At 34.2% G+C, this 14,953-nt stretch overlaps 1 protein-coding gene across 14 annotated transcripts in view; it reads right to left on the bottom strand.

Annotated features, from left to right (window-relative positions):
- The window catches only part of LOC116341762 (protein lap4), a 126,499-nt gene that overhangs the window by 14,921 nt on the left and 96,625 nt on the right, over positions 1-14,953 (bottom strand). For 12 of the 14 annotated variants that reach the window (XM_031769022.1, XM_031769024.1, XM_031769021.1 and 9 more), the window contains 2 exons: positions 11,869-12,045; positions 2,682-5,960 (listed from right to left, as the gene is read on the bottom strand). The exons of 1 other annotated variant lie outside the window; for it this stretch is intronic. In XM_031769022.1, coding sequence (XP_031624882.1) covers positions 4,734-5,960; positions 11,869-12,045 — 1,404 coding nt within the window. In that variant the 3' untranslated portion in view covers positions 2,682-4,733. Of the gene's footprint in view, positions 1-2,681; positions 5,961-11,868; positions 12,046-14,953 lie in introns of those variants that run through there. One more of the 14 variants, XM_031769031.1, reaches the window with a different exon arrangement.

Here is a 14,953-nt window from a genome sequence, read left to right as displayed (position 1 = left end):
TCATCGACCAAATTCTGAAACGAATAATCTTTATTGGACCATGGTTGGGATTTTTAACACTAATGGTAAAGTGCCGTCAAGTGCTACAATATCTGGTATTGAGGGTACCAGAGGAAACTCCAGCTGGTTGCAATTTTCCGGCAATGGGCAACCCGTCTTCAAGGATGATGCAGTAGTCACCTTTCATTTTGAAGACGGCAAAGCTGGTGCCCATTGAGAGATTTTCGAGATGGTGGTGATCAGATGCAATCATTCCCAAGAACTTTTCTTTTGCACAATAATTAATGGACATTATTAAAACAGAAAGTTATAAATATCACTTAAATTATAAAAAGGCATAATGAATTGTTTCTTCTTTGCAATGGAATAGATTCAATTAAATTGTTATTAAAATCACTTTGATTTATTCGAATTCAAAAGCCATCCTTTCGTAAAAGAGATTCCGATCACAAATCGACTGAATGAAGCTTGTTGTAATTAAATCATGCTTAATCGACCACGTATTCCATTGACCGTAAGCATTTTGTTGTGGAAAATAATTGGTGTGGGCCGAGAAATAGAAGCGGAAACATGTACACATGTTCACAGACGACGCCGTTATTTCAATCAAACAAAATCACGGAGGTTCAACTGTCGCGTCCTTATTCTCATTTTATTCTATAGGACTTTTTTGTGCTGTTTATGACAACATAAAATTAATGAATTACATTGAGAGCGCACGGAAGGCAATTTATGTGTGAACATTATGTATTGAGCGGTTTTAATGTATTCAATTACAGCGTCAATTTGTATGGACAATCGTAAAACAATCTTTAAGCAATGGCAATGAATAAAAGTTAGATAGAGTCAACATATTGAATGTGGAAGAAAAATGGCAAAGATATGGAAAAGAGTGTGTACAATGTACAATTCAGCCAGTACTTTTATCTAAATGATAATAATCATATCGTTATTGTGTCCATGGATGGCAGTAGCACAAGAACGAAATAAGGCACGTAACAGCGATGAATAACAGCAACGATTTTATCATAATTAAAGCGAAAAAGATGAGTGAAGCGAATGAAATTGCGATGCTGTTGTTGGACCAGTTGCTTGAAGATTTAAAATGGAGCCAAACACGTACATCAACGTTAACTTCAAGCAACCGTAAAATCAATTCTGTGTGATAACTATTCAAGACAATTCAAGACAATTCAAGAGTGTAGATTTTACTCATGATCGTTTGTTTTTTTGAAAATCATCTAGTTTTACCCATCAAAGAGAAAGAAAGAGAGAGAGGTCAATTTCCATGTAAGACCGTTCTGTTCTATTGTTCATTTTTCTTGACATGCGTATGACATAAAACCGTTCGAATTCGAATTTACGCTTGAATCAGCAGAATAATCATTTCAAAAACAATATGCTAAGGGTGCGATCGAAATAAAAGAAGCACATGTTCGTATGGTGTAGAAGAAAAGGGACAGAAGCATCAAATCGACTGTCGGACGTGATGCAATAAATGCTCAAGTTCAAGGTACAAAACAAGATTGTTTGTCGTACTTGTGTTTATCACATCGATATTGTTTCACTTGCTTCGTCTTACAATTGGCAATGGCCAATTTTATTCGTAGACTTTGCATGCTCCGATTGATAGATTGTAATCAAAAACCAAATGCTCACAACATCATTGTTATTGTCGAAGACAATGTAAAACTACATGCGCATAAAATCTTTATATACGCTTCAACACATGGCCATTGGCAAACACAATGGCTCATTATTATGACTTTTCGTTTGAGTCGTTATTAAGCATATTGTCAATGTCATTTTGCTTTTTGGGTGAATGTATTCTACTCTTTTCTTTTTTCTTCCCATTTTCTCTCTCTCTCTCTCATTCTTCCTCTCTCCTTTGCTTTCTCCCTCTATCTCTCCCTCGTCTTTTTTCGGTCGTGTAATAGCCAATTTACGACAACAAGCATTACAACATCAACGGTTGCATGATATAATCATCCATCTGCTTCACTTCAACTTCAATAGTATACTCGACTTGTTTATGAACATTAAACTATTTTTGTGTGTGCTACATTTCTTTTGTGTACTACATTTCCAGATTTTCCAGGTCACAATGAGACGAAGTTTCCATTTTTAACTGCGTACTATTTTTTTCACTTTCGTTCCGTTCCCGGTTTTTTTCTCTCGTTATTTTCTCAAGAGGAACATTTCTTTAATGCAGTTATTTATGAGGCTCTCTGTATAGCTAAGCAGACAGCAGGAGAGAAAATGTAACGAACGGACACAGTAAATTATGGTATTAAAAGACACAAGGATAAAAGTGAATTTTAGATTGTTCCACACCTCGGTAATTCATGTAAAAAAAAGTGCTCGTCAAGAGCTTATGGCCACTCACCTTCTAACTTACCTATAATCCATCCTTCTCCTTCTTCTCCTCCATATACCCATTGAATAATTAATCAAGCGTAAGTGAGACAGTGAAAATGTTAGAAATGCCATGTTATTTTGTTTAGAAATACATTTTATTTGCTAATTTTTGTTTCGTTTCATCTGTTTAGTTAAATATAGAATATAGTAGATAGATTTAGAATGTTCTTTTTCCATTAAAATAAATGATTTTTGCATTTTAAACGAGAATTAACATTAGATTACATATATATATAAAGATTTGTTTCTTAACTCATGATAAAGCCATCAAATACATTTTAAGGCCATGATTTTTAGTGGAGAAGCAAAAGAAGATCAATGCTGTAAATGCACTTTATTATTATTATAAAAAAAAGCTTCGAATGAAAGAAAAGCATCTTTTTCCAATCGAGCAAAAACCGTTTCGTTTGAATTTAAAAGAATTTCTTTTTTGTCTTTAACATTAAGAAGAAAGGATTTCAAATGCGATTCACAAAATTACCACACTAGCACGTAATATCCGCTAAAAACTATCGTAATTGAATCTTCAAACGCTGAATCAAGAAGAAAAAAAGGTAAAAAACGGTACGGTGCGGGTGCTCGTTCAGCATAACCGCCATACCGTCTTTGCATTCATTTTGCAGCGTGTAAGAAATGTAGAGCACAGCAGAATCGACATCCATACACACATATATGAATTAGACGAAATCGATCTATGTACGTGTAATGATTACCATCGATGTGAATACCCAAGCGACTAGAATCAGTGCAATCGAAGCACTGAAATAATGAGAACATTCGGAACATTCAAAGCCACCACCGTCAATCGCATATTCAATCGATGAACGACGACTCTTTTACACATACACGCCGGTGCAATGACCCAACCTGTGTGCACGCATTCACTTGCCATATTAGCATTCATAATCATTGCATCAACTTATATTTACAGGTTTGCATTCTCTTTTTTTTTCGTCGTCCATATCGTTAACTTCATCAAAACATGTTTCGTCTTTAGTTATTACAATTGAATTTCAATGTGCATCGATAAAAAACATTTCGAATGCGATAAGACATTTTTGACTCAAACAAATGTAATTGATTTGGGCGTGCGTAGATGTGCATGAAACTGGTTTGACCAATTACAACCCTGGAGTTTCTTTATTGTAAGTGTTTTGTAAGAGTGTACAACTCGTGAAATAAAAAAAAAAGAAATTCACATGAATTTTATAAAATGCCCGCATCAAGAGTTCAACAATCTTATTAGTAGTTGTGTGTGTGACTTTTTTGTGTCTACAATGATTGGAAAATATTACATTTTATGCGCATATCGAACATAAATTTGCACAATGAAAATAAAATAAAGTTATGAACATGAAGAGACATCAAATAAAATTGGAATGCTGATAGCGACATATGCGCTTACATTTATTTGTTACAAAAGTTATGCACATCCACTGATACACAGAGAGCGGATACAGTATGTGAACGAAGGAATTACTGAATAAAACACAATGATACACAACTAAAAATAATAAAAAAAAAACATTGGAAACAATGTGGAAACAGTTTTTTAAATTGTTTGAAATGTCATTTTATTTTGTTTTAGCTTGGGTTTTCGTTTCGTTTCCATCGAAATTCATTTTTTTATCGTTTGACTGGTTGATATCTAATGAGATCGAACAAAACAAAAAACCACGACAATGTAAGTGATTCTGCTGCTGCTCACAGTTAACCAACTTGGTTTACTATTGATGTTCATTTTTTCGTTTTTTTATGGAGTTTAGCTGCGATACAAAGTCGAACTGTTGGATTTTTTTACGGAGTAAACATTTACTCTCTTTATCATCCCTTGTCTATTTCTCTCGCGATCCGTCTCTCTTTTTCTTACTCGGTATCTAAACGCGTACAATAATTTCCGTTTTGTTGAATGAGCAAAGCGAAATAAAATGAGCTTAAAATCCCATACCGATTGTTCGATACGCTTGACAACTTTCAATATGTTAAAATGCAATACATTAAATGTTTTGAAATGTTCTATGTGTTTCCTTCAATTTCCCTATTTCGATAAAAAAAAACTCCAATCACAATTGCAAAACTACACAGCTTACCATCCATTCAATCGCTCACCATTTTATATTGCATTGCGCTCTTTCCTCACGCTAAAAATGTATCTACATGGTTTCCTCTTCTTTTCGTCTTTCTAAAAAAACCTAACCTACACACATACATTTAGACTCAAAAAAAAAATATATTTCTTAAACTATTTCTAATGCGAGTGCATCATCATCGGAGCTTCAAAACGAGTGTTGAATTATATTTTATGCTTCAATTGACTACTTTTTTCGGGATTTATTTTTTCGCTTCTTTCGTTTGCCTGCCGTACCAGCTGACTGGATGCTGTCACTTTTGCTGCTCGTTTCAATGGGTGATGTTGGCGTTGATGGAGTTTCGTCTTGAATCGAAATCGAATTTTCTTCTTCATCTGGATCAATGTTTGTACTTTCGGTTATAAGAATTTCAGGTTTAGTGTCAACCGCTATCGATGTCATCGTCGTCATCATCGCCGATGGTTGCACATTCAGTTCGGCCAAGAGTTTTTCTTTTAATTTTTCATCGCGGTCTTTGCGTGTAACAGTGGATCCGCTTTGTTGTGAGGTGTTCGCATCAATTTCATCGTCAGCCATCAAAAAATTGGGATTTTTGTAAATAAAGTTATCATCAATAATGTTGGCATTTTGTATATCATCATTATTACTGTTATCGCTTTCCTTCGTGTCGACAATGTTAAGCTTTGCGATAACAGCGTTTCCATTTGCTTCCGTTGTTGGTATTTCGATCGTTGCTGGTGCGTTCACCGTTTGATTCGTGGAGTTAATGGGTGCGGCTGATTCATCATCGCTGCTATCATGTTTTAATGGCTCATTTGCATCGTCGTCAGTATCATTTTGTTCGCTATCGCTGTCTTCGCCTTCGGATATGCTTTGTGAGAAGCTCAACCGTACCCGTTCATTTTTGACTAATTCCTGTAGCACATTTTTCATTTTGTCGCTCAACGATAATTCACTGGCCGTATTGTACATGTCAAGCGAATCATAGTTTGCTTCGGCAGCTGCATTATCATCATCATTTGGATCAAATGATGGATACGAGTTATCATCATTCGAACCACCCACCGCAATTGTGTTTGCATAACCTTGACCGGATATTAACGGGTTCACCACTTCGACGATTGTTTGCATTTTACCATCATCATTATTCGCATCAATCACATTTGACGATGGTTGTTGCTGTTGCTGCTGAACGGTCATCAGGAATGATCCACCCGATGCACTTTGCGCGGCGTCTGTTTCATTATTTTCGGTGGCCAAATGCAGACGTACCATACTATCATTATTGCTTGCATTCGAACGCACCGTAATAATTGATGAATTTTCATCATCAGACGGTGAGATTGGTGTGTCAGGCAATTTGGCTGCCATAAGTTGTTCCTCAGTTAGCGTGACATTTGTGATTGGATCCTTGAGTTCCAACGTAATTATCTTCTCTTGACAAGTTTCGACCTAAAGAAAATATATAAAGAAAATTGCATGGGCATGATTGAAACAATGATTGAAGAAGAGGATTATTATCGTATTTTCTTTTCATTCTTTCATCAAAACCACATCAAACGGTGCCGGTCTACTACTACTTAAAAAAATACAAACGACGTACAACGAAAGACGTGAAAAAGACAACAAGAACAAAAATTTATTTTAAACTGAAATCCTTTGAGTGTACGAATGGAAAATACAAAAATAATATACAATAAATGTGCTGAACATGCTATGTGTAGTGCGAGCAACAATAAAGGATATAAAGCAGAAGATAAAACACAGAAGAAAATGTACGCTGAGAAATATGTATATCATAGCAAGTGGAAAAACAAGCAAAAATCGAATGGTGATACCAACTAATACATACGACATATAGAAAAAAAATTCCTGCGAACAATCAACAAAGATTCGTTTTTCGGCCAGCAAAAGAAAGTCGTTGTGTTTTTTTTTAATGTGAACTTTTTCACAAATCAACCATATTGTTGGCACCAAAGCTCTCTTCTCGGAAACACGATAACAAGTGACAACAACAACAAAGCGCACACACTAAAGGGCACATCCAAAGATGAAAAGGAGCCCAACAATTGTAGCAGAAGAAATATATTTGTGCGAAATAATGAACAAAAAAAAAAACCGGCAAAATGAAAAGAAAATGGCAATATAAATCTCGTATCTCACCCATCACCCGATTTCTCTCATTCGCATTCTGTCTATTGTGCACCATAGTTTGCAACGTAAAATCGATAAACAAACACTGCTAGAAAAATCAGCCAAATATTCCGTTGGAAATAAGACTGGTATATAGCACCTCAGCACAATGCCTAATGAAAATTCACACCATACTCTAGCGCAACTTTTCACCAACATTTTTTTCTCTGCGTATGGCTGATGCCGTTTCTCGACACCCGAAACGTTTCTGCCATTGAAATCAGGTGCTAATGCCATTTTATCTTGCCGCAAAATTTACAGTGAACCAACGGAATGGCAACAAAAAAAAAAACTTGTGCAATAAGTTATTCGTTGCTTTTCAATGCAGACGATGAAAATAAAGTTTTGGATAAAAATGGAAAGCGACAATTCAAAGTAGGAATATGAGCGAGTTTTGTGATGACACAAATAAAGTTGGTCTCTCTCACACTACCTCTCCTAGATTTCCATATTTGGTGTAATATATGTATATACCTTTTGTGTTGGAGTTTGCAATGGATTTTAAGTGAAGGAAGCTCAAAAGCGAAAAACTTCAATGAAACATCGTCCGAAATGGTAACGGTATGACACGGGGAGCATAGCGCGAATGTCGACTTTATGAAAATGTTTCATTTTGTCGTGAAAATGATGAAGTGCCGTAAAAACATCATAAAACTAATTCATAAGCACTCACTCAGAATAGACTTTGGACTTATATCTCCCTCTCTCTTCGTTCTGTCTCACCACCTCTCTTTCTTTCTTTCGATCTCTCTCTCTCTCTATCTCCAGTGGAAGAGCTTAATTTTCATTTGAATCTGGCATTTGAATAGTAATCTTGGTGATTGTTGTCGTCCAAAATAATAACAATTTGGTTATGTACACCTTTACCGTTGCGGCGACACACTTAATGACGGCAAAGTATTTTAAAAGCATTGCAAATTTGTTGTCACATTGAGCGAGCTGTGTCGCGCAAAAACTTATAGCCATTTACTAAGCTTAAGATGTAATTTCAACAGGCTTATGCGCCCGAAGTACAATACAAATTCTTTAATGGCCGCAACATGAGAAAATTAATATTTCCACGGTAAAAGTGGTGATGCCGGTGTAAAAACTTCATTAAGATTGTTGAATTACAATTGCGAGTATTACACTATCATTTGAGGGCGGTAGTCTCACCTGAGTCCAAAAACTCAAATAGAAAAACACTTGGAATTATTTATGAATTCAGAGCATATAATGAAATGCGTTGTATGACAATCTGCTATTAACATTTCGACTTTGTGTCGAAAAGTGAGATAAACGAAGATAGAGAAGCGAAGAGCGAAAATGGAAGAAGAGGTAGGAAAGAAGATGAAAGCAGAAGGAAGAGAGTGATAAAATGAATGTAAATTTCTGCAGCGAAGTATGCACTGTATTATAACAAATACTATTTTGTCTCCTCGTTTTTAAGTTTGCATTCATTCAGTTCCAATATAAAACTCATGAGAAATGTGTTATTCAAATTGAAATTCGTGATAAAAAGTGATATGTTTTTCGGTCGACTATTTGATGTCTGTCGAGTGTCGCTTCTTGAAAGTGCAATAAAAATGTACGATTATCGACTTCAATGTATAAGCACATTTCAATCCCTTTTTCGCATCGGATAATTTTACTACTTTATACAAATATCCACTTAAATTGCAAAAATGTTGCAAAAATTGTTTGAATCTTGTGCACATTCGGTGTTTGCATCATATATGAATATTCCAACACTACACAGTAGTGCTTCGAATCAACGCAATTTTCTTGAATTTATTTGAACATTTTTCTTTTCTTTCCATCAAAAAACTCTGACAACGATGAAGAAAATGATGATATATTTTTTCGAAGAAGAAACACGAAAAGAAAATCAACATTATATTCTTCGATAAAAATTGATTGAGATTCAAAGCAAAGTTACACGGCAAACTGTGGGAAATAATAATTTATATTCACATTTACAATGAGAATTGTCACGAACGACGTTTCATTGTTGTGCGACACACACACATATACAAACATGACAGTCGAGAGAATTCCAACTACACACTGTCAATAGAAATATCACCGTCATTTTTATTATCATCATCATTATTTATTACTTGATACTCTTTTTTCGTCTTCTCTCTCCTCCCACTATGTGATGCATTGAAATATCTGGCTTGCGTTTTATCTTTTACTTTGCAATCAATGTGTCTTTTTCACTCGTTTGCTCCTTTTTGCTCCTGCTCTGACTATATATCAATACATTTACACATGTAAAAAAATCGATTCATGAATGCACAATGTCAACAATACACATTCAACGAACAGATAATAACAACATCAACTCTTTTCTATATTGCATTCAGAAACTTTTTACAATCAAGTCAAATTCAAATGGGTTACTTGTTTCTATTGACTTCAATGCACTTTCTACTGGTTATTTTTTATTCTTTAAAAACATCAAAATTGGATTTGAATAGCGAACGACCGGAAATATACTACTGGGAATTGATTACCGAATCGTTTCGTTAAGGTACTTCAAACGACGATATCCAAAAAGAAAAAATCTCTGCATTCGGGAGTGATCGTTGTCAATTTACAAAGTGCACACAATAATTAAGAATGTCATTGGTTGTAGTTGAATATAAAAAAAAATCAATCGGGATTATAATAAGTTATTACTTTTAGTTATTATAAAAATACAAACGAGGATGGAAACGAATTCGAATTTTTTTTACATTCAGATTTGTCGAATGTGTATTTTGCTGGATAAGTATATGTTCAAAAGAGAAGGTATATTGCTTTGAATTGATATCAATTCTTGAAAATACATATTTGAATTGATAATAAGACTTTTAACCTTACTGTCATTCATACTCATACTCCACGGGTGAAAGAAAGTGAATTGATTCAAAAGATTTGTTTTTCATGTGCTTCAGTGTATATTCTTCCAACATTAGTATTACAGTAAATATCTCCTTTATTACACTTTCAATTTCCTTTTTTTGGAAATCAACGAAAAAAGTCGGAAAATATATCAATAATTGCGCAGACTGCATTGAAATTAATAAGCCAAATGTTATTTATATTTATCTAGTTCCTTGATATCGATGAACAATAAGTATCCAATATACTTACATTAGTTTATTTTGAGTGAAAGACGATGCAGCCGATGAAGAAAAGTACCACATTACGGAAGCGATGTGATTGAAATACATTGTTATATGTGTACTTGAATTTTGTTCAAAGCTTATGATTGGTAGAGAATATGGTGATATCTTGGTAAAATAGCTGACTATCGCCTTTCTCTATCTCATATATGCCAATTTCCAAATCGATAAACAAAACATGATCTCGAACAAACACGTTTCAAGTGACACACGGAAGGTAATGTGTTGGTAGCGCTTACGATAAAAATGAAATGATGCGTTGAAGTTTTAGCTTATAGCTGCTATGTACACAATGTATACTATTCCATATTTCCGTTATGGTGCTGAAGATTCCTAGATTGTATGTGTGTGTGTGTATCAGCTTGTTGCCCAGTGTTCATTTTTCGAAACGGGATTTGATTTGGCATGGAAAAATGTTATGCAGAAATGTAGCTGAGAAAAATCTGTAGTGTATTTCTTGTACACTTCTTTGCTCTTGGTCATTCATTTATTCAACTTTTTTATCTACATGACATAAACGTGTATATGCATTGAGGCATCAATTTTCAATGATAATTCTCATGTTAACATGCATTGAACTGCATCATTTCAAGCAGAAATCGGACAACGAAAACGTATTTTTCCCCTCCATTCGATCTTGGCCCAATTTTTAGAGGCAAAAATTCGAAAAAATCATCCTTCGATTTTTCGTCGTTTGAATACATGACAAAACGTTTAGTTTTTCGAGTGAAATTTGCATGTAAAGCTAAATACAATGAAAGTCGATTTCATTTCAAGGCAACACATGCTCCAACGATAACATCGACTAAGCAAAAAAGTTTTATTATTATTTTTACTCAAATTTTCAATGAAAATTTTTCGTATACTAGAAAAGAGTTTATATAAAAATAATCTTTTGTGATCGACATTTATATGTCATAGAGTCCATAAAATGGCTTAACAAGTAGAAAAAGGGGAACAATCTGCTTTTTTCCATCAAAAGTTTTTTTTAAAATCACATTGGCTTATTTATTCGACACAAAAACATCGAACTTTGTTTGGCAGTGGGCTTGACACATCAATCGCTCAACTAAGTTAAAATGGTAAACAACATTTTTACCAATTTAATGTGATTTTTGAAGAAAATAGTGTATTTTGGCTTGGTTGCGTGGGTTTTAGATGTCCAATACATGTAAAAATGTCGATGTTAAGACGCAATATAGGTTTTTATTTTATTGGGCCAAATTGGATAAAAAAAGAGATGAGAAGCGACAGGGAGGAAGTCTATAAAAGAATCTTTCAATTGAATTGAGAGCGAAAAGCGTAAACATAGTACTAGGCATTTTTACGTTACTATTTTCGAGACGCATCCATGATGCCAAAGCTTTGAAATCAAATTAATTTTCTCGATGATGCGCAGACAAACAAGTCATAAACTAATACAAGAGAGGCAAAAGTGGAACACTGCAAAATAAATTTTACCATTTTTTTGAATTCATCTGACGTCAAACTGAAAAAAAGTCCTGTTAAAGTTATGGCATTGCCATCGGGTGCAAGTGCGTGTATTCATCCTGAAAATTCATTGCAAAAATATGTACAAATGGTGTGAATGAATCGAACTCAACCTACATTTGTCGTACAAAACAAAAAGCAATAAAAGAGCGCACAAAGGAGTGGAACCAAACTTAAATTCTATATCGTATTCTATTGCGGTGCATTTGAACTAAGCATATTTACCTACTATATACAAAAACATTGCGAATGGAATCGATGGCGAGGCCACAGAGTGCGTTTTCGAAATACAAACTAATTCCAAAACCAAAATCAATCAATCAGAGAAGCACGAACAAAATGGCAGAAAGAACAAAGCTTGAATTAGTGTGTGCACGTCTATTGGTGCACCGGAAGTAAATGTACAAAAGAAACACACACAGAGAAAAGATTGTGCAAACGGAAAACGGTGCGGTTGCCAAAAAGCAACCAAATAAAACCAAATTTTTGACCAACAAAACCCACAATATGTTAGCAAACACTACCTCAGTTTCGATGAGCTTCTCAACAACTTCGACGGTTCGTAAATGAGGAACACCGGTTACCGGACACGGCACTTCTTCAGTGCGTGTTGTTACCTTTTCGCCGAGCACTTTTTCCGTTTCGCGCACAATCAAAGCGCCCGTATTGGTTTTGATTGCGATGCGTGGAAAAACGATGGCCTGTGAAAAGTTTTATTTAATTTATTACAAATGAATTTTTTTTCTTCTGTTTTTCCCTAATGAGAATCAATGCTTTTTCCTTTCAAACGTAAAACAACCCTGATTTATCCATCGATTTGTCTTTTCATTTTCTCTAATGATTGAAAGAAAATTCCGTTTGTAATTTATTGTGATAAAGTTCGAAGATCGTTGTTTCTCTTAAATTAAATATACGGACTCTTGAATAAGAGATAATATACAAATAAATTACTCGATTTTGCAAATGCAAACAACCGACGATAGAAACGAATAAATGACGAACCGAATATCCCATGAAAACAATAATAGAGTTTGATGTCGATTTGAATCGATGACCGAATTCAGCAAAAACAATAAAAACCCATTTTGTCTCGTGTTATCGGCTGTAACGACCACATATATTGCCACAGTCACGATGGAACAAACGAAACAGTAGACAATGTAAGACACTGAATTCTAACGACTGTGATTCATATGGAAATTGATGATAGAAACGGACGATGATAGGAAAACAAATGTTCAGTTGTCACGACCAACAAGCACCAATAAAACTAACAAAATAATATAGTGGATTAACGGTAATCCGTTCGTTTTCAGTGGATTTTTCGATCCATACCCAAAATTATTTTATCTCTATCAATTGATCAAACGAGGGCAGATTTAGTCACATTTGTTAAAAACGATTGGATACGCAAGACTTCGTACAATGTTCACAATACAACATCAATTCAATCCCCTTTTTTGCATCGATCGATGGGGAATTTTAATTTTGAATTTGATTCGACAGCATTTTCTTAACCTTTTGAATAAATGTGGTAACATTTGTCTGTCTATCTGAATGCTATTTTTTCTGTTACATACGAAGTTTTTTTTAAATTTGAACTTACTTTGAAGTAGTAAATTTAAGTGTCGATTGACAAACTCGAATGATGAGATTTTCGATGTAGAAGTTATCTTCTGAAAAGAATCTCATTCACATCATAGAAGAATCATTTCATCGAAAAAATTCTTCTTATTTTTCTCCAAATAATCCTGCAATTCAACGTTTTTTCATAACATTACAACAAATAAACTATCTTTATAAAACTTTATGTTGCAATATTATTTGGTACAAAATAAGGGCTATTTTTTCGCCGCAACAATTCAAATGTAGTTGGAAATTGTGTGTATGAAATTTAAACATAACATATAATTAAACAATAATTATGTTTCTTTAAAAAAAGGAGTGTAGGCAATACAGGAAAGGTTCAATTTATTTTTGTACGTACTATTTCAGTACATAAATATGTCATTAGTACGTTTAGGTACTTGACCTTCGCAACGAGAAAAATGTATTTCCTCACTCTAATCCATACATCCATGTCATTAGTGCACCACTTATGAATTTGAGATACAGTAGAGGAAGAAAAATAAAATAGCACCATTCGTGTTTGTCCTTAGTTTAACAAGCATCGTGTACGAGCTAAGTAATTTTTCAAGTCAAAGTAAAATTAACAGGTTTTTTTTGTTTATTTCTTTTTTTTCCAAACCAATTTTTGAATATTCCAAATTTTTGGAAAAAATTTGAATCTATAACATTTACAGCAAAAAGATGTCGACAAAAAGCAATCGTGAAGTCGCAAATATGATGTTAGAATTGGCTCTTAAAGAACTTGAAATGAATACACGAATCGAGCAAATAGAAACATCGAATAGATATTTGGATCAACAGGTTGCAGCATTGGATGCCATGATAGAACAATCTGAACACCACAACTCTAATACGTCTGTAACAAACACAAACGATGGAAACAATAGCAAAGATTTGCCTTCATTTTTTGTTTTAGATTTAGATAGTGATTGTACATACGTCGTTTCAATTAAATTCCATCGATGTAAATTTAACAAACAAAACGAATAATAAAGGAAAATCAATCAATCACTGTTTGACGTTTTATATTGAGATAAGTTTATGATTTTATAGGCAATGGCGAATGGAGATAGACACATATAGCTATTACTGTAAAATAAAATCTATATAAATAGCTTCTGACCAAGGGTCCAAGAAAGGTCTGATTATCAAATCAGAAATCTCTGGATAGTATGTCCTGCTTGCAAAACCCGAAATATTTATTCAGAGCTTTTTAATATCATGCGATTATTTCTTTTGGTAAATGTTTACTTCGTGCAAACAAAATCATCAATTATCGGTATAAATAACATTGATTCAACCAACAGAGAAATCGATTCATAATCACAGCCAATTAATTTTGATTTAAAAATTGTAATCATTACAATTTTCTGCTTTCAGCGCAGTCGAAATGTGAATTCCATAACCTTTGATGTGCATTGCAGTGAACATCCAGTATATTTCTCTGTGTTGAAACTTTTGACAAAAAACGAAACTTAATCGTTTTGGGAGCAGTGTCGTCATTCGAGTGGTTTTTGCGCATAATCTGTAACGTGACCGCAAATGTTGTGATTGAATGTTAAAATTGATCATCAGTGAGCGGAAGGAAGCATCTTGGTCGATTTGTATTTTCTCTTTTGCGTCTCCACACTGGTTCGAGTAGCCAATGTTAGATGTACGGAGATTTCCGGGGGAATACCGAATGTGCAGGTTTCAAAAAGAAAGTTTTTGCGATGCGCTTTTCCTTACGTTCAAAAGTCAAACTTTGCAATTCCCTTGGATGTGAAACTATTTAAATATATTTTCCATTACAATGTTTATCTTTCAAAGGAAACTCTTAAAGTTGGCTATGGACAAGAGTGACAGGCGGCGGAAAAATAACAGCAATATAGACAGTACATTTTCCAAGTATTGCCGTCCTAATAAGAGTTTCACACACAAATATATACGTTAAAAAGTCAAGAGATTTCTTTTCAAATGTTTGCTCACAAGATGTTCATA

This window comes from Contarinia nasturtii, unplaced genomic scaffold (assembly GCF_009176525.2).
Source record: "Contarinia nasturtii isolate CC-2019 unplaced genomic scaffold, AAFC_CNas_1.1 Cnas_scaffold_745, whole genome shotgun sequence".
In the NCBI taxonomy this organism is placed as follows: Eukaryota; Metazoa; Arthropoda; class Insecta; order Diptera; family Cecidomyiidae; genus Contarinia; species Contarinia nasturtii.
Note: the sequence above shows the minus strand (reverse complement) of the source record. Positions and strands in the feature narration are given on the sequence as shown.